We start from the raw sequence: 26,673 nt of genomic DNA on the forward strand, positions 1-26,673 counted from the left end.
GTTTTAATAGAAGGCCAATGAGTAAGGAGGAACAGCCATCCCTTGTTGTGTCTGGCTGGGGCTCATCAGGAGCAGGTTTGAAGTATATCAGAAAACAGGGTAATAAGGAAGTTGGCAGTGATAATGTCAGTGCTGAGAGCTTTTTTTTCTCGGCAGGTTTCCCTAATTAGACTTTTAAAGTTGGCAGTTTCCCTGAGAACTAAGTACAACAGGGAAGTAATATAGCATGCTTAAAATTCACCTGGCTTCATGGACAACTTTTTAGTTCCACCCACCAGAAGGGTGAGAAATCTTCCCTGGAAAAGTACCTGGACATTCCTCAGGTGCAGGGAAGCATTCACATACTCTAAAGCCAGTTTTGCTGGCATCTAACCATCTGGTCCCATTTCACCCAGCAACAGTAGGGCTAAAAGATGTCACTCTGAATAACTTTATTTCTTAACACATTGGCAAGTTGAGTCTGAATTTAACTGAAATCACAGCTTGCAGCAGGAATATTTATGAACTAGGAAACCCTCCTGTGAATATATAAGGGCAATTTTACATATATACATATATATATACATATATATATTTCCGCACTCCCTCCCCTTCCTCCTATTTCCATGTAAGCGGCGCAGCAATGCAGCCACCCTGGTTGCCTAGGAAGCCAATTGCTGCTCTTAAGGGATCTGTTTAAAATTCCGATCCAGATTCTAGTCAGGTTTGTGAGACCCTGGGAATGGAGCTCTTGAAGTGGTGGGTACTTTCCATTTTTTCCCCTCTGCTCAGCTCCTCTGGACTGAGAGAAGGCAGCTGTGCTGCTTTGCTAGACAGAGCAGCTGGACTTGGTTACCCCTAGAACCAATTGAGTGCTGTAAGAATGGCTTGCCTTATTCCAAGGAGACAGAAGGAGCTGTTTAGGATCATAAATGACACTGGAGAGTAGTTGTGTATGTATGCAGTTATTTTAAGGGTTGTTTTTGAGGCTTTTTCAAAGCACCTGCTGCCTTTTTGGGCATTGGACCTTTCATCTGAGTTGTTTGAAATGCAAATAAAAGCAATGATACATATTCAGACAATCTGAGACCTGTGTTTCGGAGGACTATGCAAAATCTTTTGTGGGGAGTTTCTTTTCAGAAGTTGATCCTAGTGGAAAATTACCAAATGGAGCTTTAAATAGATGAAATAATAAGCTAGCCAAATAGTGCACCTACTAGAGTGGCGAAGGTGGGTGCTCTCTCCAAGTTGGTTCCCATCTCATAGACCTACACTGCTGACTACTATTTGGAGAGGCGAAGTGGGGTGATTTAAGAGTAAAGTTCCTCAACATTCAATTTTGGTTTAAGGCTGTTGTTCAAAAAATTGTCTGTCTTGTCTCGTCTTGTCTCATTATATGTACTATTCAAACTTAGGTGTTCAGAGTAACACCTGGATAAAAATCTATGAAGAGATTAACTGCCAATGTAACCAATACTCATTAAATGAGATCTTAGATGGTAACAAAAGCTAGAGCTTGAGTCACTTGTTTATGCTCTAAAATGAGTGTAGGATCTTATTTAAAACTGCTTCGAAATGTGACTTATGAACAGGAGCTCTTTGATCAGAACTGATATATGATGTGTCATAAGGCATTGTGCCAAAAAAAAGCCTTCCTTTGCAGTGGCACTGAGTGACATGGAACTGTGGTTCTCTTATTGTGTCTTATGCTAGCATGTCAATACTCAAGAAATTTGGCTATAAAGACTACTGCCTAACCTCTGCAAAGTGGAAACAGGTGCTGGGTTTTGGGGAGAAATCAGCAATGCATGATATGGCTATTTTCTTAGCATACTTATAAAGTCTATTTATATTGCACACATTCTTTCATGAGTGTAGTCCCACACAGACTTCCTCTTTCAAAAACTTCAGCCCCAAATTTAGTTTGTGGTTTCTGCTGCTCTCAGTATTTCTACATAAAGAAGTGACAACAAGCACTTTTCTTCAAAATATGACACCGTTTGCACATTTAGAAAAAGCACAATTGGAATGTGATGTGTAATATTGCCGTTTGGTGATACCTATTGCATGAATACTAAAGCTACCTTGGTAGGTAGCTGACTTCATTGCTGCTGAATGACTTAATTAACCAGTCTTTGTTATTCTGACATGCACTGGCAATCCTCTTGTGACCATGTAGGGTCCTGTTGGAATAAAATGTGGACCTGCTGGGATGAAATGCCTGTATTTCCATCCCATGGTTGGTATGCATCCAGCTGTGTGACAGTGGGGCTTAGAAAAGGAAGGAGGATGAAGTAATGGACCAAACTAACTATTCAAGTTATATTTGTTCAGAGGCCCTAACTTTTTTTTTTTTTTTTTTAAATCTAAATCAGACGATTTTCCAAATGGAAGAGTATTATATGCCTCTTTATACTTGAGGACATAGTCACGTGCAAGCAGCAGTCTTCTGTCCACTCTGAAAAATAAACAGGGGTTTTTATGATGCTATTCAGAAGAAAGGGAAATATTGGCAAGTTCATCTAGATAAGGCATCTTCTGCTGTGCTCTTTAATACCACCTAGAAACAATGTAGAATTTGTAATTATTATTTGGGGTTTAATCAACCAGTGAAAAAGTAGAGGAAAAAGAATGGAATATGTCGTAATATTCCTAGTATGTACTTTAATTGTTGATTGCTTGATTACTGCTGAAACTGATGGCTGAGTGTGATGATATTCTCAGGAAGTTAAGCCTGAGAGCAAGAGGTGAAAACATAATATTTAACATGTACACGATACACTGCAAAATAGCATGTTTGAAGGTTGAATTGAGTGACTCCCTGCAGAGATAATTTAGATGCTGTAAAGCCATATATGTAGAAATGCCGATGAATAAGATAAAAGGCATCCTCTGAAGAAAACAGAAGCTGCTGTAATGTAATAGAAGAGTTACAGAAATCTGTGTGAGTGGCTGTGGCACTGTGTCCAGACCAGTGGTTATGACATTATTAAAATATCCCAAAAGATCCAATGAGACTTGGAGTGAGGTAATTTAATGGGTAACAATATGGTCATCCCAGAAGGTTATAGGAATTTAATGTTGAAATAAACACAGGTCATCAAGGCACCCAAAGCTATAAAACCAGGGCTGACTTTGGCAGGCATCGGATAGATATGCCACGTGACACTTGGAATGACGCAGGAACACGCACAAAGCCACTGAAAGAGGTGATGTGAGACTTCAGGTATGTGGTGGCAAAAAGCAGGCATAAATAATGGTTTTCAAAGAGGTTTCCTTCCAAAGCTGTCAGCAGTTTCTTTAAATACTTAAAAGCAGTCGGACTGAGGCACAAAGCATCCCAGGCAGTAATTAGCAAACTGAAAACACTGCTTGCAAAGAATTGGCGTATTGTCACAAGTGACCTTTTGCTAGATAGAGAGTAAGGACTCTCTAAAGCATTCAGGCATGTAGCTGAGAAATCTGGCCGAAGTCCAACAATGGAACTGAAAGAATGATTCAGATGGCTGAAACTCTTGTGTTCCTAAAAGAAGAAAAAACCCCACCAACCCACAAATGTGTAGGGCCTGAAACTGTTACGGCAAAGTAACCCTAGAACTGAAATACCATATTCAAATATTACCTTGTATAAAATACTCTCATAGTTCTAATGTACAATATCTCAGAAGCACCCGAAACCCTCCTTTATGAGCCAAACTGGCTGCAAACTTGTGTATAGAGCAGTGACTTGCCTCTCTCTTCACTCACTCATGCTCAGGTACTTGTACTCCATTGCTGCCACAGCCTTCAAGAACAGAGCTGGGATCTAGCTGGTATTTGGGGTAAGGTTTTGGGGCTTACTTCCTGATTCTCTATTAGCTGTTGACTAACCAGAAATTTGAATTATTTTATGCTGTGAAATGTAATTGGTTGTGTACTTTGTGTGTTAGAATTTGTCTGCAGGACAGCCCTGAACCAACCCATACCTTCTCCCAAGAATCTCTGATTCAGAAACTCTGGCAAACGGAAGGATGTGTTGTTGTTGTGACTCGGTGGCTAGAAATGAAGGGGAGGGATTAAAAAAAACACCTAACAGATGGAATATACGTAATTCTCAAAAAGTAGCGTTAGGACCAGGAGCTCAGAAATCTAAGTAAACCATAACATTAGAACTGTCCTCCCTAGGTGACAGGCCTGTGTTTCACCACGACCTGTCCTCTAAAATGCAGATTGCCAGTTTACCTCTTGGGATGGAGGTCAGACAGAGGAACGCTACAGTGTTTTCACCACATGTAACTGTAGATTGTCTCAGTAGCAGCCGGTGGATGCTAGTGAGCAAGCTTAGAGCTTTAGCATCTGCACATGCTCAGGCCTACTGTTTGGTTAATGCAACAAGATTTTTGTTAGTTCATAGCTGACTCACTCTACAGTAAGGACACCCCTCCAATACTTGCTGGAAGAGCAAATTCTGATGATATGAAGTAGCGCTAGCACTATGAGAAGACCATTGGATTTGTAATGGTGTGTGTAGGAGGAAGATCCAATTGACAAGAATATCAAGTGAGGTGATGTGGTGAGACTGTGCATAACTCCAAGTCTTCTCCAAAGACAGTTGTTGCAGTTGCTCTGCCCTGCAAGTATTCTGTTGGTCTCCACTAATTTCGTCTTTTGAATCAAAGTGTATGGGGTTTCTGCTGAGAAATTTTCAGGCTACTAACAACTTTTGAGTACGTAGTCTTTTGTATTATAAATATAATGACTTTAACAAAGTTGATTTCTTTTGTTGTATAGACAACTTTATTTTCCAAAGCAAAAACATTCTATGAAGAAAATGAAATCCTTTTATTGCATGGAGAACAGATTGATGGTTCTTGAATGCCAAATCATTTGTGAATTGCACTTTGTTCTGGATGCAGGTGGAACGTAACTGTCCTGCCACATTTGCTATCATGGTAAATTATTTTTTTTCTATATGAAGACAATTTTTCTGTAAAGTAGGTATTCTGCATTCTGGATAGGGAAAGGGCAGATTTCTTTATGCTAATGTTGGGCATTACGCAATCTTAAAATGCCCTAAAGTGATGTAGTGAAGGGCAGACAGAAGTCCCACTGATCCACATCTAGCATCCCGTAGTTTGTCTACTCTTCTGCAAACCATGCTTTTTCAGATGTTCAGCACTGATTTTGTAAGAAATAAGAAAATCATTATGATGGATTAGCTCTAATCTGATACGATGCTTGTGGCTGTGTATTTGATGTGCAGCTGCCATTTGCCAGGCCAGGCACCACGCTGCTGAGCATCGCTGGGTGTGGTTTGTCAAGAGCAGCAGTCGATAAAGGCTCCAGTCTTCTGATTGGCAGCTGGATGACTGTTTTCCATGCTGCTGTGTAGTCTGTTGGTTAAAACTAGATTAATTCCTGCTTCTTATCCCTAAAGAAAAGAAGATGGAGAACCTGAGCACATTTACAGGTGAAATCATACCAGCCAGGTGAAAGTACCAGTCTAACTAGAAAAACATACCCAACCATTTTACTAGGTATGTTGGCTCTGTGGATGGGCAGCAAAGTAAATTTGGCTTTGTGCTGCTATTTACAGGGCAGTGACCACCGGTCACTCTGACCAGAGAGTAGAGGCCATGCAGAGAAGTCGCTTTGCTGGTAGAGTAGCGTGACAACACAGTTGGAAGCTGGCAGAAGTATCCAGGGTTGCAAGTGGAACTGCAGGAGCACGTGAACCAAATACACAGTATTTGAGGTGACTCCTGACTGCAACAAAAAAAGCCTGCAGCCATTTGCCACAACCACAGGTGCCAACTGTTTAGTGTCAGGGCGTCTACTTTGATCACCCAGGGTTTGCATAGGTTTTGCATAGACATGTCAAAGTGGGTGTGTAAAGGGAATCGAGGAATTTCCCAAATCTGCAGAATTAATTTTAGAGTCTGGTTTAGGGATACATGAAAAATTGGTATATTTGAAAGATTATGCTGGTAGAGAAGAATGGGCTGCTATTAGGGGAAAGGCTGAAGAGCTGAGAGCTTCTTTGTTGGCAACAAATCCTGGCAAACGATTTGCAAGTTACGAAATTACTTCACTTGCACCAGCTATACAAGCGAATACGATTATCCTTTTTAAATTGAAATTTGTAGAATTCGCCTTTGGCAAGGACTTGAAATTGGCATCTTTTACGAAGGGCTGTGACAACTTCCAGCTGTATTTCCCAGTCTACCCAGGGAACTGCTGGCCACCTACTCCAAGGCTGGAAGCAGCAGGAAGGTGAAAAGCGGGACTCTCATGTGAGGAACTCGGACACGATGCCCGCTGTTGGTCGCGGAGTCTCTTGCTGGTCTCCCACAGCTGCGGTTAGGAAAGCAGCGGTCGCCAGAGGGTGAATCCGGCCGGGGACCGCATGTGCCGCGGGCAGCAGCGAGCTCGCTCTGCCCCCGCTCGCCAGGCCCGGCTGTGGGAATGCGGGACCCGCCAGCCAGCCCGTCCCGCGGCGGGGCAGCCGAGGGCGGGGAGCGGCGGCGCGGGCCGGGCCGGGCCGGGGGCAGCACCGCCCCGCGGGGCGGCAGTCACGGCCGGGCGGGGCGGGGCGGCCGCTCGGGGGCGGCGCTGGCGAGACCCGGGCGCTCGGCGGGCTGCCGAGCCGGAGCCGTGGCGTGGCGGCGGACAGTGGCCCTGGCCCGGCGGAGGCGCTGAGCGCGGCAGGGCGGGTAAGGGGGTGCGGCGGGCGGGGGTGTCCACCCGGCGGGGCAGGCGGGACGGCGCCCTGTTTGCGCTGCCGGGGAGCGCTCGGGCTGCTGCCCCAGCGCGACCCGGCTGGATCCGCGGCGCTTCCCTCCCCCCGTTAAATATTCGGCGGCTCCGGCGGGCGGTCGCTATCGACGCCCGGGGAGGGACGGGGTGCGGCCCGGGCGTTTACGGCGCGACGGGAGCGGCTGCTCCGAGGGCCGCGAAAGGTCCGTGCGCTCCCGCCTGCCCGGCGCACCGGGGAGACCCGGGGCAGCGGCGGTCTCGGCCGCGCTGGCTGAACTGGCCCGGCGGGCGGCGAGCTGCCCCCGCACCCAGCCTGGCCGCTCCGTGAGGCCTCGGCAGGATGAACTTCACCTGCAGGATGGTACCCGCGGGCACACACCCGGGGCTTGGTACTCACGGGCTTGGTCCGGTGCGTGTGAGCGGTCCGTGCAGTCCGGCGTGGCGGCGGGTGTGCACGCATCGTGCGCGGCGAGAGCCCGATGGGCTCGTCAGTCCCTCAGAGCCTCTGTGATGACAGACCTGGTGTTTACCAGCCTTGGCTGGCAGATAGAGCAGCGCTGTTGTGGAGCTGCTGTGCTTCTCCACTGGACTGACACTTTGTCATCTATTGTTGGCTGATATACTGTGGCTGGAGTGGAGTAACTTACTTGAATTGATCTTTTTTTTTTTTCCTTTTTTTGGATGTCTGTTATCTTTACTGTAGCTGATAGCAGTCCCTTTCATTTTATATACTTTAACCTAAATATTTTTAGAGCCTTGAACAGACTTCTTAGTGTATTTCTGCATGGCAGGTTCCTGAAGAATAATGCTGAACCTTTTGACAAGCACGTACTTCTCGTTGGAATTGTGTCCTGACATGGAGGTTGTCGTGGCCTTCATGCAGAATGTTGCACTTAAAAAAAAATTACGCTCTGTGAAAGTATTTTTAAAAAATATATATATATACTGGGGTGTAAGGGATTAAACAATGTATTTGTAATACTGTAACCTGAATTTCTGGACAGATCACTTTATATAAAGGCTGGGACCATGGAAATGACAGGGTTGGAAGAGTGTGTGTGATGACTTTATAAGCCTTTATTTTGTCTGGCACTGTAGTCTGAGATGAGCAGCTGGTTCAGACCTTAAATTTTCTCTTTTACAAATTTGTACAAATGTAGTTTCATGTTGATGAAAAGACTACAGATTAAGTGGCTGTATCCTTGACTAACTGCAAAAGCTGTCACATATAATAAGTTATTGTGCCAGTATTACAATAGTAATGGGATATTAAATGAACACATTTTGGCAGTAAGTAGCTGTAATACTTATGCCCTGTTTTGACGTCTGTGGAAGGAGGATTAGTTCAGACAGAATTTGTAGTGGGAGGGTGTGAGTGGGACGAAAGCAAAAGCTGCTTAATTTTAATCTTCTCAAAAAGGTAACTAAAAGTAGCGCACATGGTTAAAACACATATGCTTCTCTCTCTAATGGCTTTTAATTGTAGTCTCTTAGATATTTTATGTAAACTCAGTAGTGCTGAAGCTTTAATTTTATAAGATTCAATACAGCTCCCTGTTCTGCAAAAACCCCTCAAAATATTGAGGAATAGCAGGGTCTCATGTGAAGGTCTGACAACAACAGAGCTATAAAGCTGCTTTGGTGTAACTGCCCCCCTGGGTCTGTACCTGTGTACTCGCACAGAGGTGCACCTCTGCTTAGACTTCAGGCATTTAGTGGTATTGTTTCACTTTCATAATGGTGAACTTGCTTTCCTCTGTCAGCCTTCATTTGTCTTTTGGGCTTTTTTTAGCTTAAAAAGTGGGCATCTTGGAATTAATGCACACAAAAGGCAATGCTTGAGAATGTGCAAAAGTACTCTCCCTCATGAAATTTGCTTTTCGCAGTGGTTTTGCAATAGAGTGTACATTTTTACATATTTATCTTCCCTCACGACCTCCTTAGACGGAAGAAACGTTAGGCATCCTGTGAGGTTTCTTATGTAGGTCTTTGTTCGTTTTCATAATCTCATAGGAGACCTTTGAAACTAGACTTTGGTTGAATTTTTCTGGGTGCTTTTTCTGCTGAAGTTTCAGATTATATTTTTAATTTATTTACTCTTTTTACTTATAAAAGGCTTGTATCTTAAGTGTATCTCTGTCTTATTGCCTGAAAGATGAATTCATGTGGTCCTAAGTTTGGCTTTTATCTGGATTTATGGTCAGTTCTAGTTGCGTATTCTCTTCCTCTCCCTAAGGTTTTTATTCTCTCTTAACTAATGAAAAAACGTTGGCAATTAATATGCAAAAAACCACAATGAGATGCCTATTGCTCACAAACATACATCAAATGAATGTAGGAATTAAATGTTAAGCCACCTACTAATGTATGCTTGATGATTTAGATGGGATTAGATTGATGGTTTATGATGGATGCTACAAAGGAGGTGGTGCTACCTTAGCTGTTGGAGCGGGTGGAGTCTTCAAGTCTGCCTCTACCGAAATGGTGAAGGTTTCTCTCAAGGAGTATTGGAAAGTGCATGTGAAACATGCAGCTATTGCTTTAGGTGTTAAAGGGATTGTTTGGTGAAGAAAGTATGAGAGGATTAAAGAAGATGGAGTTTGTTATAGGTAATACAAGAAGGTTTTGGGAGTTACTGGTAGATGCACAAGATTGTTACTGATAAGATACATGACAAGACAGGATGGCAGCTCAGCTGGGCTGGCAAGCACTTGACTGGCACACACAAGGGCTGCCAGACAGCAGCCTCAAGGGTGAGGAATGATTTGCATAGAAAGAACCTCAGGGGTCCAAATGCTGGACAAACAGGGTGGTTTGGGTCAGGACTGTTCCTGCAGGGAGTCGCATCTGCGGAGCATTTGAGCGTCGCCTGGGATCTTGGCTTGCTGGGAGAGGGAGTCAGTAAGCGAGCTGTGCCTTGATTCACATTCAGAAGGTCGTATTTAAAAATACTCTAGCTTGAGTGGCAAATTATATATAAAAATGAAAACTTAAATGGTGTAGCAAAAGGGGAAGAAATGCCAAATGCCTGAGAGGAGACTTTAAATGTAGATTTCATGCAAGACTTCTACTTGCATTGGATTTAGCGCTGTGGTAATTTTACTGGAATTGTGTTAAAATATTGCAGTACTGATAAAAAGATTGTGTTTTAAAATAAGTTGTTTTTTTTTTTTCTTTGAAATGGTTTCTAGAATTCTTTCCATAATGAATGCAGGCCAATATATGGTATAAATTACACAGAAGTAGAAATAGTAATGGAAACAGTTGATTGTAAAGCCACATATAGGATGCTGATGACTGAAGGCTTATGTAGCAGCTCTCCAGAAAGATACTTGAAATGTACAGATCATGACATGCTTCATGTTCTGTTAACATCAAGCTGCACTTCGGTGAAACCCAAACGGACTCCCTTTAAGCAAGCATTTGGTTTTGCAAACCATTTAGGGTAGGAAGTTTTAGAAATGTTATTGTCTAAAAATTGTAGTGGAGGATACATGAGTCTTGACTTATATCTGCACAGGAGCATGTGAGCTTTGCCCATGTGGCTCCCTTTGTGGCACTTGGTTTAGGTTAGAATTCAAAATTAATGTTCTTGTTTGTCTTGAAAGTATGAGGTGGTCTCTGGTTACAGCTGGATGAGACATGTTCTTGCTCAGTGAAGAAATAAAGAGTGGGAAGGTGTACCGTGAGAATCAGTGCTTATGGTTTTTTTTTTAAGAAATCTGATAATGTCATTTTACTGTGTTCAGATAATGCCTGAATCATAAATGTAATGGTTCATCCTAAGCAACAAAAAAGAGCAATTTTTTCTTTGTGCAAGATGATAATAGGAACATTTGCCAGGAGGGCTACAAAGGTGAATGGTAAGTCTGTGATTATGCACTAAGTGGTTCTGATCACAGGAAATGATTCAGAGCCAGATTGACAGACTATTTTGTATTGATTAGAGAGGTAAACTGGGCATTGAAAAGCTAGATAGCTGTCCTATTTTTTAAAAAGAACTGATTTTTGGAAGCTGAAACAGTTAAGCTTATTTGTTTGTGCCACATGGCAAAGACATTGTTCAGAAATCCTGTTTGGAAATACTAGTCAGTGACTGGTTTTCAGCGGTTTCATCCAGAGTTTCTACAGCCACCTGAAAGTTTTCGTGTACCAGAAATGAAGTCAGGCTCCCATGGAAAGTTTTCATGTGATTCATAGCTTCCCTTGTAAAAATAAGAAAATTAAACACCGTAACTTTTTCTCGATGTCTGCTATGATAAATTCCACATTTACTTACGCAGTGGAAGATACCGTACTTTGTTTCCTAATACTGATAGTGTTTGGTTGTAAAAAGGGAGGTGGTGTGAATACCTGGTTTGCTCTGTTGTTAATGATGACTTTGAAAGGACCAAGCAAAGCTGACACTGGATCTTGCACTTTGCCATATTTTTCATGCTTTGTTCGTCTTCCTCACATCTATGGTTATGATGTGGGTTCACGGATTGCCCCTGAAGCAGAGGTCTGACCGCAGGCTTGCCTTTCTGTCTGTGAAGGCTTTTGGGAACCCTCATGAGGATCTTCTGTGGGGCCAATAAGTTGTGAAAACAACTAAGCACTAAGGAACTAAGCAACAAAAACGTGGGCAATGGGCCTGTCAAATGAAGTGTTAGGACATCATGTTTAATGCCAGCATTGGTTACCTAAACCTACTTTTATTTTTCCTTTTGAAGAAATAACTCTTCTGCTTGCACCTTCATGTTCAGGTTGTCTCAAACTGTGGCGTGGTGTGTTTCCAGAGATGACCTTGCGCTGCTGCCGGGAGGGCCGAGGGAAGAACCAGATGTGCCCTTTTGCCAGCAGCACGGCGGTTTCCCTGCTCTGCTGCCTGTATGAGTCCCCATTCAGCTCTGCAGGGCCGGGGCACTTGGCAGCTGTACGGAGTGTTGTGGGGAGGAAAGGGCGGCAGAAAATGCTGTCTGTCTGCTAATGCATCTGCGTAATCACCATTCTGGGGTTAGATTGCAGGAAGATGACAAAATTGCTGAATAAAGTCCGTTTAGTCTTTTTTTTTTTTTTTTTAATTCAGTATGACCTGCCAGCTGCTGGTGCTGCAATGGGTAACAGTATAACCTGAGGAGAGAAACAAAAGCCTTCCGTTTGGAAGACGGGACACGGAAATGTGTATCTACCCTGTGATTTTGAATCCTTGTGATTGTAATAGAGGTGGTTGATTATGGAAAAGTTGAGTGACCTGGCAGATGATGGTAGAATGGAACAGATCTCATAGCTGGGCCATAGGAGAAAAAATTATTTGAGGATGAGGGTCAAAATACAGCTGGAGCGCAAGGATAAAATAGAAATATGATCGGTAATGAAATAAACGTCAGCCCATCCATCCCTCTTGTACAAACACTTCTAATATCAGGTTGTTGCACTGCCATTTTTCACACGTGTAACTTGGTAAAATGGTGTTTAACTTCATGGAAAGCTCTCAGTAATGCCCAAATCATCTGAAAACGTAGCATTTTACATCTGGTAAGCAGAAGGCATAGCTTGCTGATGGTTACAGGCGTGATCATGGGTGAGTTGCTGAGGAACTCAGTGCATTCAGATTCTGGCAGTTTTCCAGAGGGTGAGGGATAAAGGACCAGCTGAGCAGGGGATGCAAGATGGGATGGTGAGTAGGCTGAAGAGGTTGGAGTAATTAAGTCAGCAGGCTCTTAACAACTTGACTGGAATTTCCCCAAATCCATTTAATTTGAATACTGTGAGCAAATCAAAGTGTGTGAACCTCTGAGAGCTGTGGGTGTGTGACCTTTCAGCATTAGAATACATACATGTGCAGGCAGGTTATAAACAGACCCAGGATAAGATCATCTGGAATTAAAAGAATAAAGACAGATTTAGGAGCTCAGGTCCTATTCTCAAATCCGTCTAACCTGAGTGGAAGGGCAGACATGCAGAGGACAATATTGTCCTTCATACTACCATAATCTCAAACGTTGAATAGGATACATTTGACCTGGTGTGGGAAAATAAACATTTTCCTACACTTGTGAGTTTCTTAACTGATCTGTTTATTGAATGTGGCTTCACTGGTTGATGGCAAATAGCTTTGAGGGCATCTCCGCAATGCTTGCGTTCAAAGTTAGTGCCAGAAGAAGGTGTTTGCAGCAGAATGCAGCCCCTGACACTGGGACAGAGGGAGCAGGTGCCTGTTCAAAGGCATGTTCTAGGGTCTGTATTGGAAATGCACGCAGAGGGGAGTGTTACAGGAGGAGAGGGAGTTCTTCAAATAATTAAACCTGTAGAAAGCAATAACAATTCAAGCACGTGAACTGCTTTGCCTTTGTGTGCTTTTTGGAGCTGTGATGTTATCTGATCAGCCACTGGCTGCGATCTGTCTGTGATTAGGATCTGTGCTGATGCAATTACAAGCAGATGGTATAGCGTTTTCAAATTGTAAGTTTAAAATAATTACATTCTGGTGCTGTTTCTTAAGAATTATTTAATTTTCTGTATGTTCTGGAATGGTTTTGCTGCCAATTAACATTCAGTTCTGGCCTGGAGCCATCAAAATCATAAGGTTTCTTTCAAGTTTCATAATAATGTTAAAAAAAGAGTTGCTCAGTTTCCTTTAGGAAGTAAAAGCACTTCCTTGTTTTTGTTTTTACTTTTCTCTGCAGTTCAGGAACGTGTATGACCCATCATTGCCATAGGGAAAGGAGTAGGAATAAGGTGACATTCCCAAAGTGGATGATGAAGAGTTGGGCTTGTGACAGATTTTCCTATATATTAAAATTTTATTTCCACAGGGCCTCCAAAATTGTGTTATGTTACATTAACTACAACACTAATGCACTAAACATAACGTGAATATAGATGTCTCTACATGACTGTGCTTATTTCCTGATTTTAAGAGTTTCATAGACTTGCAGGTTCTAATTTAAATAACAGAAATGCATTCTAGAGGATGTGAACTGAGAAAAATCAAATGCAAACCTGAACTATGTAAAAGCTTGTTCTGCTTGCATCTCTTGGCTGCTGATCTCTGAAAGAAGGTAACTCATAATGGGGATTTGAGTAGGACAGAATTGAAAAGCTGGAAACTGTCCTTTGAAGGATGTCAGCTGAAATCGTAAGCTGAAGACCGTTTTCCCAGAATTTCCGGTGTAAAACTGTATGACAGTCCTGCTCAAACCTGAAATCTGGATAAGAGAATGTTTAAAGTGTTCACCGTGTTATCTGCTTGCACACCTTGAGATTGAAAAGCTAAGATCTCCAAGTCAAGTGGACCTTTTGTTGTGAGAACAGCAGATTATCTTCAAGGTGCAGTGACATGTCAGTGTGGCTAATGGCCTCTTCATCACTTCTGGATGCTGAGTAACTCTTCACCTTTACTTATTAAATCCAGCATTAAATTTGCTGCATGGTGAAAATAATGAGTGCCATAGAGAGGGACAGAATTGTTTGAGGAAGAGCTTAGTTTGATCCCCTGGCTTTAATGAAGTGAGAGCTTGTGTTGGCTGCTCTGACAGACTGGGCAATACCGCTGTGCCATTTTCAGTAGCTTTTGCACATCTCAAGACCAGATGTGCCACTATGAGGATTTTGGAACTGAGTACATAAAGAAGAAACTTGGAATAGGAGAAAAGAGAAATTTAGATGTAGATATTTTGATGTTCCAAATACCAAAATATATTAAACTTCGGCAATTTAGCTGTGTGGTTTGTTGCGTGTGTTTTTTGGGTGTTTTTTTTGCTCTTTTTTTTTTTTTTTAAATCAGGTGCTTGCTGCTAAAATGTTAAGTAATTTGAAAAATAAAAATATCTTATAAGTAGCTATTCATTTTTACATATCAAGATGTAGCTATGCTCTGTTGGATAGCTGCTGCTTCCTGCTGTTTCCATGCGTGATTACTGTGGAGTGGTACATGTTGCCTTTTTTACCATGGCTTTCCATATCTTCACTTACACTTTTTTAGGAGGCTGCTGACCTGTTTGTACTTTCAGTCAATTTCTGTGTTTCCTGTGGTTACTAACTTCCAGATTAAGTCATGGCGTGGGTTAACATCAGTGACTTTACTGAGCAGGTTTTATTTAATTTTTTCAGTGATGAGCTGGTTTTACTTTTTTAGAAATGCAATTTTTTACGCCAAGTGATGTGACCTACTTCTCATAAAAGCTTTTCTAGAAAAATAGAATGCTTTTTTCTTTCTGATGGGAAAATGAAGACTTATGATTAACAATATTGCAGATGCTAGCTTTATTACTGCGTGATGCTATGCAAAATGTAACTGTAGTGTTGCAGGAATCATATGTCCAGTTTAAATTGCTGACATTACAGTCACCTGCAGGGATTTTGTGAGGGTTTCCTCAACGTGGTGATTACAAGCATGAGTAACTAAGCCGGTCGTGCTGACTGGAGAATTGGTTCTGCTGAGTGTTCCCATTTCCTCTCTGTTCTGCTACTGCCCATAGATCTTCGTAGTGATGGCTGATTTGGTGATAGCCACAAGATCCCAGCCACTCTTTTTCATTCCTGTAGAAAAAAAAAAAGCAAATCCTGTGAAGCACCAAAGAAAAGGTTTGGCACGCACCACTTGGTGACATGACTGTTTTCTGCAATTTCCAATTCAAGAGTATGACATTATTGAGCTATGGGACAATTTTTGGGTGCTGGACTTGTGGCTTTTAGTAGATGAAGAATGTACCGCCTGGTAGTCCGCTGCCACAGGGCTGGGGAGTAATTGATGGAGCGTCATGAGTTAAAATGAAAGTAAAGGCAGAAGCCTTCATTATAATTGTATCAGGAGCTGTCACCTTCATTTCAGATGTCTTCAAAACACGTTTTGTCAGAAAATAAGCCTGCAGATGTAGATGAAAGATAAAAGATGGATCAAGAAGCAATTACAATTAAACTCTTCTGCAGTGTAGAGACCTCAGACTAGTAAGTGGGTCCTTGTGTTCTTCCATGGCTTTTTCTAAAAGTATCTGTGAATGTTACTCCAAATCAACCTTATGTTGCCTGTAGGCTTTTTGCTTTCCCTCCTAGGTTCTATAAGATTGCTACAAAATATAGCTCTGTCTTGGGCATATAGTTAGGTACAGACTTAATGCCACTTTTCTTTTTCAGCAAAGTCACCATTTCTCTTTGCTGTTTCTTTGTGACCACTTTTGCTCACTTGTATTTCAGTAGACAATGTCATTTTGATGTACCGCATCAGATAAATACAGTCATTTTATTGAGGCAGACTTTGAAAAGTACTATTGATTATTTATGGAGACATGCTATTTTAATCAAGTAAATTCATTTAAGCTGTCATGGTGAGTCAGTGTAACAGTGTGCTTCTGCTTCATGCTAGATAGCAGGTTTGTATTCTAGATGGATACAGGTGGCTTAGAGGATCTAACAGTATCAGACAGTTGGCACAGAAGTTTAGCAGCAGTGGTTTAGTGTCGTGTCTGACCTCACAGGCACTTTGAAAGCATTGATGTCACGTTATTTTTAGGATCCAACTTAAAATAATCAAAAGAAATAGCTTAGCTACTCAACCCTGCAAAAAATATCTTTATATTTTGCCCAGGAGGAAGGGATGCCAGGGAAGGTTCCACGTGCAGCACCAGCCAGCACTGCCCAGCTAGTTCTGAACAAAAAGCAGGTTAGTCACGCCAGCTGCTCTGCTGGGAGCTGTGTGCTCAGGCTGGGCTCTTTGCAGACGTGCTGCTCTCCCAGCATTTCTAGGTAGCTGCTAATTTTTGTGGTGAAACGGCCTAAAACAGAGAATGTGACTTGACCAAGTGTTCGACTTGGCTAGTCTCCTGACTCCTGGGCCTGGCCGTCAGTCATAAGACTATTTTGACCCTTGTGCGAGCGTGCAAGAGCCGAGCACCTTCCACCAGCACCTGCGGGCACTGTCTGGTGAGATCAGGTCAGAGCTGAGGGTGCTCTAAATGCTGTGAGGCATTCTGGTCTGTTTTGATGAGTTGAGACTTTTGGATCATGTTTAAAAGAAAAAGGTAGATTCTGTGGGTAGGTAGGTATGCTGCAAAAGGCGGCTCAGAGGTAGCCTTTTAATTATATGCATTTTGATAGAGGATGCTTTATTAATGACTACACTTCAGAATATCCAGACTGGTTATGTGTGTCACGCTTATAATTAGCGTTGCTGAAATAAATTTGGGGTTTTGTAGGTCATCTTTATGAAGTTCTGCGTTCATAGAATCATTTAGGTTGGAAAGGATCTTTAAGATAATCAAGTTTAACCATTAATCTAACACTGTCAAGTCCACCACTAAACCATGTCCCTCAGTGCCACATCTACATGTATTTTAAACCCCTCCAGGGATGGTGACTCCACCACTTCCCTGGGCAGCCTGTTCCAATGCCTGACAACCCTTTCTGTGAAGAAATTTTTCCTAATATCCAATCTAAACCTCCTCTGGTGCAACTTGAGGTTGTTTTGGTCTTGAGCACAAGACCTGTTCTCAGGGATGAGCATAAATCGCTGCTTTTCTGGCACGTGTCACAAGCTGCTACCAGAATGCTGCTGCTACCAGAACGCTGCTGGTCCCAGAACGCTGCTGGTCCCAGCGCCGAGTTTCACCTCTTCTGCAGCGGTGTGGTGCTTACTCACCTTTACAAGCAATAACTACTTAAACTATTTACTTATCTCCAAAGCAAAGGACCCAGGCCCCGGTGTGGAGACGAGCGAGGCGGCGATGTCGGTTGTTGGTAGAACTGACCTTGGAGTGCTGAGCCCTTGCAGCGCGGTGACGGCGAGGCCAGGCCCTGACCTGCATTCTGCCCTGTGCCAGGGCAAACAGATAAGATCGGTGTTCTCTACACGTCAGGTCAGCAGCAAATGCTCTGTGACACCGCAGCTTCTTGCTATGTGGTGGTATATTCTGAAGACCCCAAGCGTGTTCTGCTGGGTGGTTTGTTTTTTGATCTGCCTGCATATAAAAATAGTTTTGTGGGGAGATAAGGTTGGTTAACTTTTTATTCTCCCAGGCTCAGTTTTATCTTTTTGAGCTTAGCAATGCTCACTTCAGTGAGTGCTCACGCTCCTTCTTGCACTCCCTTGGCTTCGTATGTGCTGGCCCAGTGCGGCTTTCCCTGGGTGCAGTTGCTGTGCCAGTGCAGGGGAGCAGTGGCTGCTGCTTGGTATCGAGTAGGAGCTGATGAGAAATTGCATTTACAGGGTCTTATTTACCAGCTACTCAACAGGGCTGTTCCTATCCCTCATAAGCTGTAACACAGTTAATTTGTTAACCGGTCAAAGTATATTTAAAAGAATAGTCTTCCCATGTTTATAATTTATTGAATATTGCATTTAAAACAAAATGTTTTAAAACTTCTGATCTTGCAATTAAGGTTTAAAGCTCATTAAGCTTTTTCTCTAGAACATTTTGCTAATATGAGGTGTCTATGCTGTCCTTTTTTCCAGTCTTGTAATCCTTCCTTTTTTGCGGCAACTTTTTAAAATGCAGCAACAATATTCATGAGTGTAGTCTGTGCACAAGACCTCTTATTCCTAAGAGCTTTTTAATAGATTTTACCTCATCCTCCCTCCTAAGTCTAATTTTGCTTTTTCCTGTGGTTCCCCTTCTGTTCTTCCATCTGCTTGGTTTAACTGCTTTATTATCTCCTGGTGTCTTATATACACTAATCCTTATACCTTCTACCCTTCAAAGCTTTGTTTAGTTTCAGTGGTTTAGTTTAGTTTCGTTTCAGCACACCTTTCAATAAGATGTTGCAGGATGAACTACGATTTTTGTGAAACAGACTGTTAAAATAATTCCTTCTGCCTTGTGTCTCTCTCTTTCTTTAAAACAAAACAAACCCAACAAAACCCAAATGAAACACACGCACAGAAACGAAAAAAAACCCAAATGCAAAACCAACAAAAAAACCCCACAAAAAACCCAACAAAACCCCCCAAACCAAATCAAACCAAAAAAACCAAACCCCATAACCTTTATTTTTATTACTGCTTGCACATGTCGTTTGTGGTGCTGTTGGCATTTTGGAAAAATACTGTAATGGCTCTGGTTTCTTGCTTCTCAGAATCTCCAGTTATTTCCATTTTCCCACAGTTTCCAAAAGCTGTAAAGGTAGTTATCCAAGTAAAATGAGATGGAAAGACCTCAGTCCTGCAAAACGTACATGCATAATACATTTCACTTGCTGCAAGCTCCGCTGCGTCTGTTTCTGGAGCATCACCGTTTATGCTCTGGGTCCCGTTGCTTTGTGCTGTGGAGCTCACCTTGGGCCAACTCGTCGATCCCACAACTCTTCTTACGACTAACCACAATACATGAAATAAGTTCAGTGATTCATGAGACATTTTCAAATACTGATAACAAAATGAATTAGGGAAAAAAAAAATCTGAATTTCGAGACTGTGATTTTGCATGGTTTATTAGTGTTCAGAGACAGAGATTAACATCTTGCTAAGATGCTTAGTTTTTGGAATGCAGAAGAGTTCCGATAAACAAATACCCATTAATTGTATGTATATGTAAGCCTTTTCATTCTTGAAAGCAGGAAAGAAGCAAGAGGGGTCTTTCCTTAAGCAAATAAGTGCCAGGACAAAAAGAAACAGTGGTGGGGGAAAAAATTATTTTCTCTCAACGTGTTTGAATGTGCTGTCATGAACAGACCTCAGTTCAAAGGATCTGGGAATCTCAGATGATTTCTTTCAAGGTTAACCAATTTCCTGCAACATGCTGTCGGTGCTGGGAAAAGGGATCTCTTGCATGTAAAAACGGCTGGTAGTTTAAAAAAAAATAAGAAGTGTGTGTGTGGGAGAACACCTCCCATCCCTTATATAGAGCCATTTTCCAGTGGAAAACGGACATCTGTGAAAACAGGGCACTTCAGCAAATTTGGTGCACTTTTGGATGCCATTTTGCAAGGAAAAGTGTGTTTTTTACTAATAGTGGGTATTTTCAAGAGAGGGCTGTGGTTTTTTTTTTTAAGTCTTTAACTTCTGCAATGAGTTATTTGAGTTTTGAAGTTTTATTAAATACTATTAACTTGAAATATATTGTTCTGGTCTTCGTCACAGTAGTTGTTTAAAAATATAGTTACACGGAATTATCCCAGGTGTTAAATCAATATACTTTTCCATTTTCTGCATAATGGTATTGGTAATTTTTCTTACTCTTTATTCTCTTAAACAAGAGTTCTGAACTTTTTATCAGTAAAAGGGCTACCAGTTGAGAAACTATTTTTTAACCTATATTTAAAAGTGTGTGTGTATGTGTACCTTTTTAACACCTTATGGCATTATTTTTTTTTCCTAGGGATAATTTATCAAATTGTTCTTGAGAGCCCTTAAATAACAATATTTGTGTTGTGATTTGCTTTGCACAGGGGCAAGAGGCTTCTGTTAAAGAACTGCTGACCATGTTATGACATGAGCATTAACCGTGTGTTAGCAGGAGAAAACTTAATTTTATGGGAAATGGCTTTTTTTTTTTTTTAACTAGGAAGTTTGGTCTTGTGGAAATGTAGTTAATCTCAAAAGCAGGGTGAAGAGAACTTATTGATACTGTTGTTGCCAATTTGAATTGCTCGTGCTTGCCTTTAAGAAATAACTCGACACTGTCAAAAGAATATTTGAATTTTCTTTCCTCTGGCTGATGCTTCAACATCTGAAATATATTTGCCAATATTTTGTTGTTTGCAGGAACCATTGATATATGAAGATGAAACCATGAAGAGAAAGCAGAACGAATAATAATGCTTTTCCGAAACCGTTTTCTGTTCTTGCTGGCTTTGGCAGCCTTACTAGCCTTTTTGAGCCTCAGTCTACAATTCTGTAAGTGTCCCCCTCTTTTGTTTTCTATATGTAGTGGTCTATAAGTGTGTTTAAAAATAGCCATGCTTACATGTTTTTGAAGCATTCTTTCTGTGTTTTTTTGTGTTTTGTTTTGTTTTATTTTTTAAATAGGAAAATAGATGTAAGAATAAAAAGTTTTATGTGTCGTATCTGTGTAATCTAGAGACTTTTTCAAGTCAGGCTATCTCAGAAAAAATCTTGATTTAGTAGTGCAATTAAGTAATTGAATGTGATTGAATCTTTCCGTGGAAGTAGACGAAACACATTTGCGTAAGAACTGCTGCAATTCCTATTTTACATGGCATCAGAACAGACAGGATTGAGAAAACTGCTGCGAGAGGGTTGAGCATTGGAACTTTTTATTTGTAACCTCACATTAGGAAACTTCAAACAGTTCAGTTGGCTCATCACAAGTGGCTGGTTTGTTTAAGAAAAGATAAATTATGCTGTGCTTCCGATCAGTTAATCATGGGTCAATCCAGAGGCTGGTTACGTACTGATGGCAAAGCCAGAGGGTTGTGCTGAGCGCAGGTCAGTGTGTGCTGCCACGTAAGCCTTGTGCCATATGGCTGCTTATCGCCTCCCTCGTGAACGTAAAGTGGTGTTGCGTGTAAATAGAGTATGTCCTAATACACACCCGATTTAAGTAGTTGCTCTTAGAAGGCGAGGAAAAATGCATATCTGTAGTATAGGATAACAATCTTTGTCTTGTGTCGTGTTTTAATGTAAGAGCGCAGTCCTCCTGGTCTATGCTTTTTTTGCATAGTGGAAAAAAAAAACCCAAACAAAAACCCCATAACAACCTCCCAAGAAACCAAAACCACATACACAAAACAACAACAACCCCAAACCAAAAACAAACCCGAAACCAGAGGATTCCTTTAGATTTAGAATCGGTCTTTTGTGCACGATGGACAACAACAACAGAAAAGGTGCGAGAATACAGGAAAGGGAAAGAAGCTTTGTGGTTCTGTGTTGTCAGTTTTTGTATGTTTAAACTCAGCTGCATGTAACACAGGGACCTGTGGCTCTGAATTGCTTTTTTTCAGCCTCCTATGGGTACATGCCAGTGGGTCTGATTGCAGCTCATTTGGCCCGTTAGGCTCTTTATGGCTCTGCCATTGATGTTATGTGGTTGGTTTTGAATTGTGTATAGGGTGAAGGTCCTTAAGGAACTTCAGTTGAAATATGAAACTGAATTGTTGACGAAATTGAACTTTATAGAGATGAGGAGGTGGGCATATAGGAGAGTGAATCACATTTCATCAAAGGAGGAAGTTATTTTCCACTTAATTAGAAGATAACATTTGTGCAAGAGGAATTCCAGGAGACAGAGATGTTTGAGGGGAACTTTAAAAAGCACTTAAGCTTCAGCAGGCAGCCGTCATGAAGCTTAGTGTCAATACCAAAATACATATAGAAATTTTTACCTAATAAGAACTGCAATATAGACCAGCAGGAACCAAGTATTTTAAGACATACAGGTAGCCTGATATTTTAACTTCTACCAGCTTCAGCTTATAAAGAGATTCAAACTTGGAACAAAAAACATCTCCAAAGCAAACACCAAACTCTCTTCTTCTATCACCACATAAAACTATTTTGCAAACAAGCTGGACTTTGGAGAATTTAAAAACCAAACTGAGGTCTTAAAGCCAAAACCAATATTTCCCCTCCAACTGTAAAACAATCCACTACCTGCAAAATTATATTAGAGTCTGCAAGTGCTTGATGAGCTGCTTTCAAATTAAATATAGCTGTAAATTTTTAATCTTCTTCAAACTATAGTTCCTGACTAGTTTAACATCTATTATTTGTATTCTGTTGCTATGTTGAGGGTCCTTCCTTGCACTGAATCTGCTCCTTTTAACACATGATGTAGGTCAGAGGCGTGCACGCCTCGCAATTTGGTTCTCACTGTTGCTCTAAGTGGTAGTAATGTAGTCTTTATTTCATGTGTAAAGCTTTTTTTCTGAAAACAGTATGCTTCTTTTCTTTTTATTCAGACTATAAAATTTGGTTTCCAAATTTTGGTCCCTTCTGGGCTGCCTGGAGAAATAATTTGGTCATATTGCTTTATAATAATCGAATACTGTGTTCAGTTTTGGGCCCCTCATGACAAGAAAGACATTAAGGTGCTGGAGAGAGTTCAGAGAAGGGCAGTGAAGCTGGTGAGGGGTCTAGAGCACAAGTGTGATGAGGAGCGGTTGAGGAAACTCGGGCTGTTTAACCAGGAGAACAGGAGGCCGAGGGGAGACCTTCTTGATGTCTACAACTACCTGAAAGGAGGTTGTAGCATGGAGGAGGTTGGTCTCTTCTCCCGAGTAACAAGTGAGAGGATGAGAGGAGATGGCCTCAAGTTGCTCCACAGGAGGTTCAGATTGGATATTAGGATAAGTTTCTTCCCGGAAAGGGTTGTCAGGCATTGGAAGAGGCTGCCCAGGGCAGTGGTGGAGTCACCATCCCTGGAGGATGGGGTAGATGTGGCACTTAGCGACATGGTTTACTGGTGGACTTGGCAGTGCCAGGATAACAGTTGGAACTGATGATCTTAAAGGTCCTTTCCAAGCTAAATGATTCTATGATTCTGTAGTTTATGACAGATTATGGAATGAAAATAAGAGTTTATACATTTAGACTCAGGAAAATGCCCAAGCCATTGATTTTTTTTCTTTGTTTTGTTTTGTTGGTTTGTTTTGTTTGAAGGGAGTTACATCCTGAAGCATTTGGAGTGGAAATGCATGTTTTATGCTGTTGTGAGATTGTGATTCTCTGTTAGCAAGCAGCGCTCGGCTTTGTGGAGGAGGGTGGTCATTTTAAAAGATATTACTGATTTTCTAAGAAGTGAATGTGGAAAATGTCTCTTCTGTGCTAAATTTGTTTAGAGAAGTGAAACAGTAAATGCATAATGGTACAAGTGGTACACATCTTCCTTTTGTAAACTTTTGCTTTAGGGCAGAGCATCACCCTTATAAATGCTTTATCTTTTCTCCTGTCTTGTCCTTACGTGAAACTGTGGTGTTCTGAAGCCAGACTTGTGAGTTGTAGCTGACTCTGAAGCGAAGGGAGTAGTGAAGGCCAAGTTCAGCTGGATTTCCATAGGTTCTAATTCAATATTACAAACAGGCTGACAGGTTTGCAGTCTGTTGAGCTGTGAGGGTTCAGGAATTGCTTGCAGCAGTTCGCTGCCCAGTCGAGCAGGAGTTGATGCTACTTTCCTTTAACTGACTGTGCTGTGAAGGGTCTGGCACTACTCTTTGAGCAGCAATTCCTGCCGCTGTGCTGAAGTGGAGGTGATGGGTGTCATGTCAGCAGCCCTAATGCAGGCCTGTCCTTCCTTGTAAGACAAACTGCCAAGGCAATTGTGTCAGAGCTAACAGTTATCACATCTTGGGTTTAAGCATAAGGAGAGGAATGCTGAGAGAAACAACCAGTATTAGACCTCGGATCTTCAGTATTGGTAGGTTGGGGGTGCACCCAGCATCAATAGAAAACTGTATCCTGTTTTGATGTTTGTTCTTGGTTTCTTTGTCTTCTATTGTGGTTTCCAAGTTTCGATCGAAACTAGTCTGCTTTCCTGTGTTGCTTTTTCACCCCAAGGCTAGTGCCTTACATGGGTATTAATGCCGCTTAATTTATGGGGTAAATAATTAAGAAAGTATCCCCCAAATCTCTTTTGCCAGCAAACAACAGCTCTGAGTGCTGAAAGTGTTGTATCCCACCAGCTGCAGCCAGTGGACTTGTCCTGGCGCAGAAGCTGCCCCTGCCCTGCCGCTGCGGTGCCGCAGTGCCAGAGGGACAGAACGCAGCTCTGCGGAGCGGTTGGTTCACATTTGTCAAAACATCGTGTTGCTGGATCAAATGCCAGCTGAATCGTCTTAATTCTCTTATCTTGAGAAGAGAGAGACGTGTAAGCAGACTGTACTTTGCCAAACAGTTGGAGAAAGGACTTTCTTTTTTAACTGTAATAGTCCTTCTTCAAGGTGATGTAGTTGCCGTGGATCCCATACGACACCTTGCTTCCTGCTGCCAGTGTCCTCTGTCACATAGGTTTTGGGCAATGGGGGACTTGACCCATTCTGCTCTTTATGCCCTTGCACAGGAGCCAAAGGCCCAGGGTCTGAGCACCATCTTTTCATGTGCTGCTTCCCACAGCGTCAGGGGCCAGGCTTGGGGGCTCGCTGGCTCCCTCGTATTCCACTTGGAGCAGCAGGGAAGGCAACTTTCTTCTAGAAGTCCTACTGTTTCCAAGCTATAGGTATTTATTTACACAAACGATGCCTCAGGTTCTGTTTCTGAACGTATCTGGTGGATGAAAGGAGAATGTGATTTGAGCTCTAGTAAGTTTGAAAACCTATTCACAGTTTTGCAAGGGTGGTTTACCATTTCTACTGGGCACATAGAAGACTTTTATAAAGAAGTTTATGCTTGATGAAAATGTAGAAGTCTTCATAGTTCTAGGCATCTTTTATATAATTGTGTGGCCTGCACTTGGAAGCAAAAGACTGGAAGCCAGATGTGTTGCTCAGATTCATTTTGGCTGTTAGTAAATTGTACGGTGTGAAACCTGGACCAGATCAGCAATAGAGGAAAACTCTCTTGAATGGCCTCCGAATTTTGTACATGTTTTCATTTTAAATAATATAGAAAAATGACAGTGTTAAAAGTTAAAATGTTCCGCTGCTGGCTGAAAGCATACTGTGATGTCTCTGGTGGATAATTATAGTGATGAGAGTTTTTATTTGGGAAACCCATTGGACAGGGTGACTGGATGACTTCCAAACCAAATACGACTGGCAGCTTACAGTTTTATTGGGAATTGCCATTGTTTCCCTCTGCTTTTATGTTTGGGGCCAGATCTACAGAAAGCACGGGAGAAGTATTTTCCTTGTAGTATTTAACACTCCACGCGTGTTTTTATTTTTCCTCTCTTTGTCTGTTTATGTAAATGGTCACGGTTCTAAAATGATTTTAAACTTCATTACTAAAGACAAAAGGAGAACTAGTTTTGATAGACTTTTCAGTTAGACTGTTCTAAAATGGAATTATGTTGGTTTTCTCTTAGAAGACTTCAGTGTTTTGCTTTGTCAGAAAGAATGGAAAAATGACCTCCGCTATTAGATTGTGGGCTGTATTTTTGTCTCTGTAAATATTATCTGTCATGCTGTTGACTAAAACCAGGCAGTTTACTTCCGTACAAACAGAATGAATGCAAGTTGGGATACTTTATTCTTTTTTGCCAGAGGAAAAGGTTGCAGTGGTCGAGGTCTTCCTTCCTACCCTGTGCTGTGTGAAATGCCCAGAGCAGTGCAAAGGCATTCTAAATGCAGCACTTGGGGGAGTTCCTATAGCACAGAGAGGGAGGATGGTAGCACAGTGAGATTCGAGTGTGTTGTAAGGGACGTGTCAGAATCCGGCTGTGGTCCTGCAGCCTCACACTGAGGGGAAAACACATAATTTAGGACCCTGTCAATGTTAATTACATTGCTTAGCCCTTGGGTCAGCTTAGGAACAAGAGGTTGCAACTGTGCCTGAAGAGCTGCTTTCTTTTTTCCCCTTAAGACTGGTGTAGTACAGGAGACCCCAGTTACTGGGCAAGCACAGACGTTCCAGTACATTAGAACATCTGTGACTGACTGGAAGCCTGAAAGTGGCTCTCCTCAGGATGTTCCAACTATTTATCTTTGAGTTACCTTGAATAAACCAAACTGAATGGAAATTTAAAAGCTAGCTGTTAAGATGCCATAAGTAATCCCTGTAAAGCTTACTTGACAATGACTGTGGGTTTTTATTTTTTAATCGAATGCATGTAAATAAATTTTTGTACAACAAAGTAAATACCTTTGGTTTACTTTGTGGTAGGGGTTTTTTATTTATTTATTTTTTATTTTTGTTTTCATTTACTGAAAACCTAAGGAAAGTAAGAGTCAACAGAGGAGGACTATAACTATAGTGGGAAAGCATCTCTCTTTCGCTGCTGTCCCAGCCCGCGGCGGGCAGAAACACCAGCCTTCCCTTTGGAGCCTGCCTGCTGCAGGCACTCACAATCGCCAAGCCCTGGGCTCTCAGGCAGATCCTGCACACGGAGCTTCTCTTCGCGTTTGAAGGTTGTTTCCCTAAATACTTTG

General features: G+C 41.9%; 1 protein-coding gene across 1 annotated transcript in view; it reads left to right on the plus strand.

Annotated features, from left to right (window-relative positions):
• Positions 1-6,589: 6,589 nt before the first annotated feature.
• The window catches only part of PXYLP1 (2-phosphoxylose phosphatase 1), a 49,197-nt gene continuing 29,113 nt past the window's right edge, over positions 6,590-26,673 (plus strand). The window contains exons 1-2 of the mRNA XM_065640221.1: positions 6,590-6,671; positions 20,393-20,524. Of these exons, the coding sequence (XP_065496293.1) occupies positions 20,446-20,524 (79 nt within the window). The 5' untranslated portion in view covers positions 6,590-6,671; positions 20,393-20,445. The remainder of the gene's footprint in view (positions 6,672-20,392; positions 20,525-26,673) is intronic.

Source organism: Caloenas nicobarica, chromosome 8, assembly GCF_036013445.1.
Source record: "Caloenas nicobarica isolate bCalNic1 chromosome 8, bCalNic1.hap1, whole genome shotgun sequence".
NCBI classification, from domain to species: Eukaryota; Metazoa; Chordata; class Aves; order Columbiformes; family Columbidae; genus Caloenas; species Caloenas nicobarica.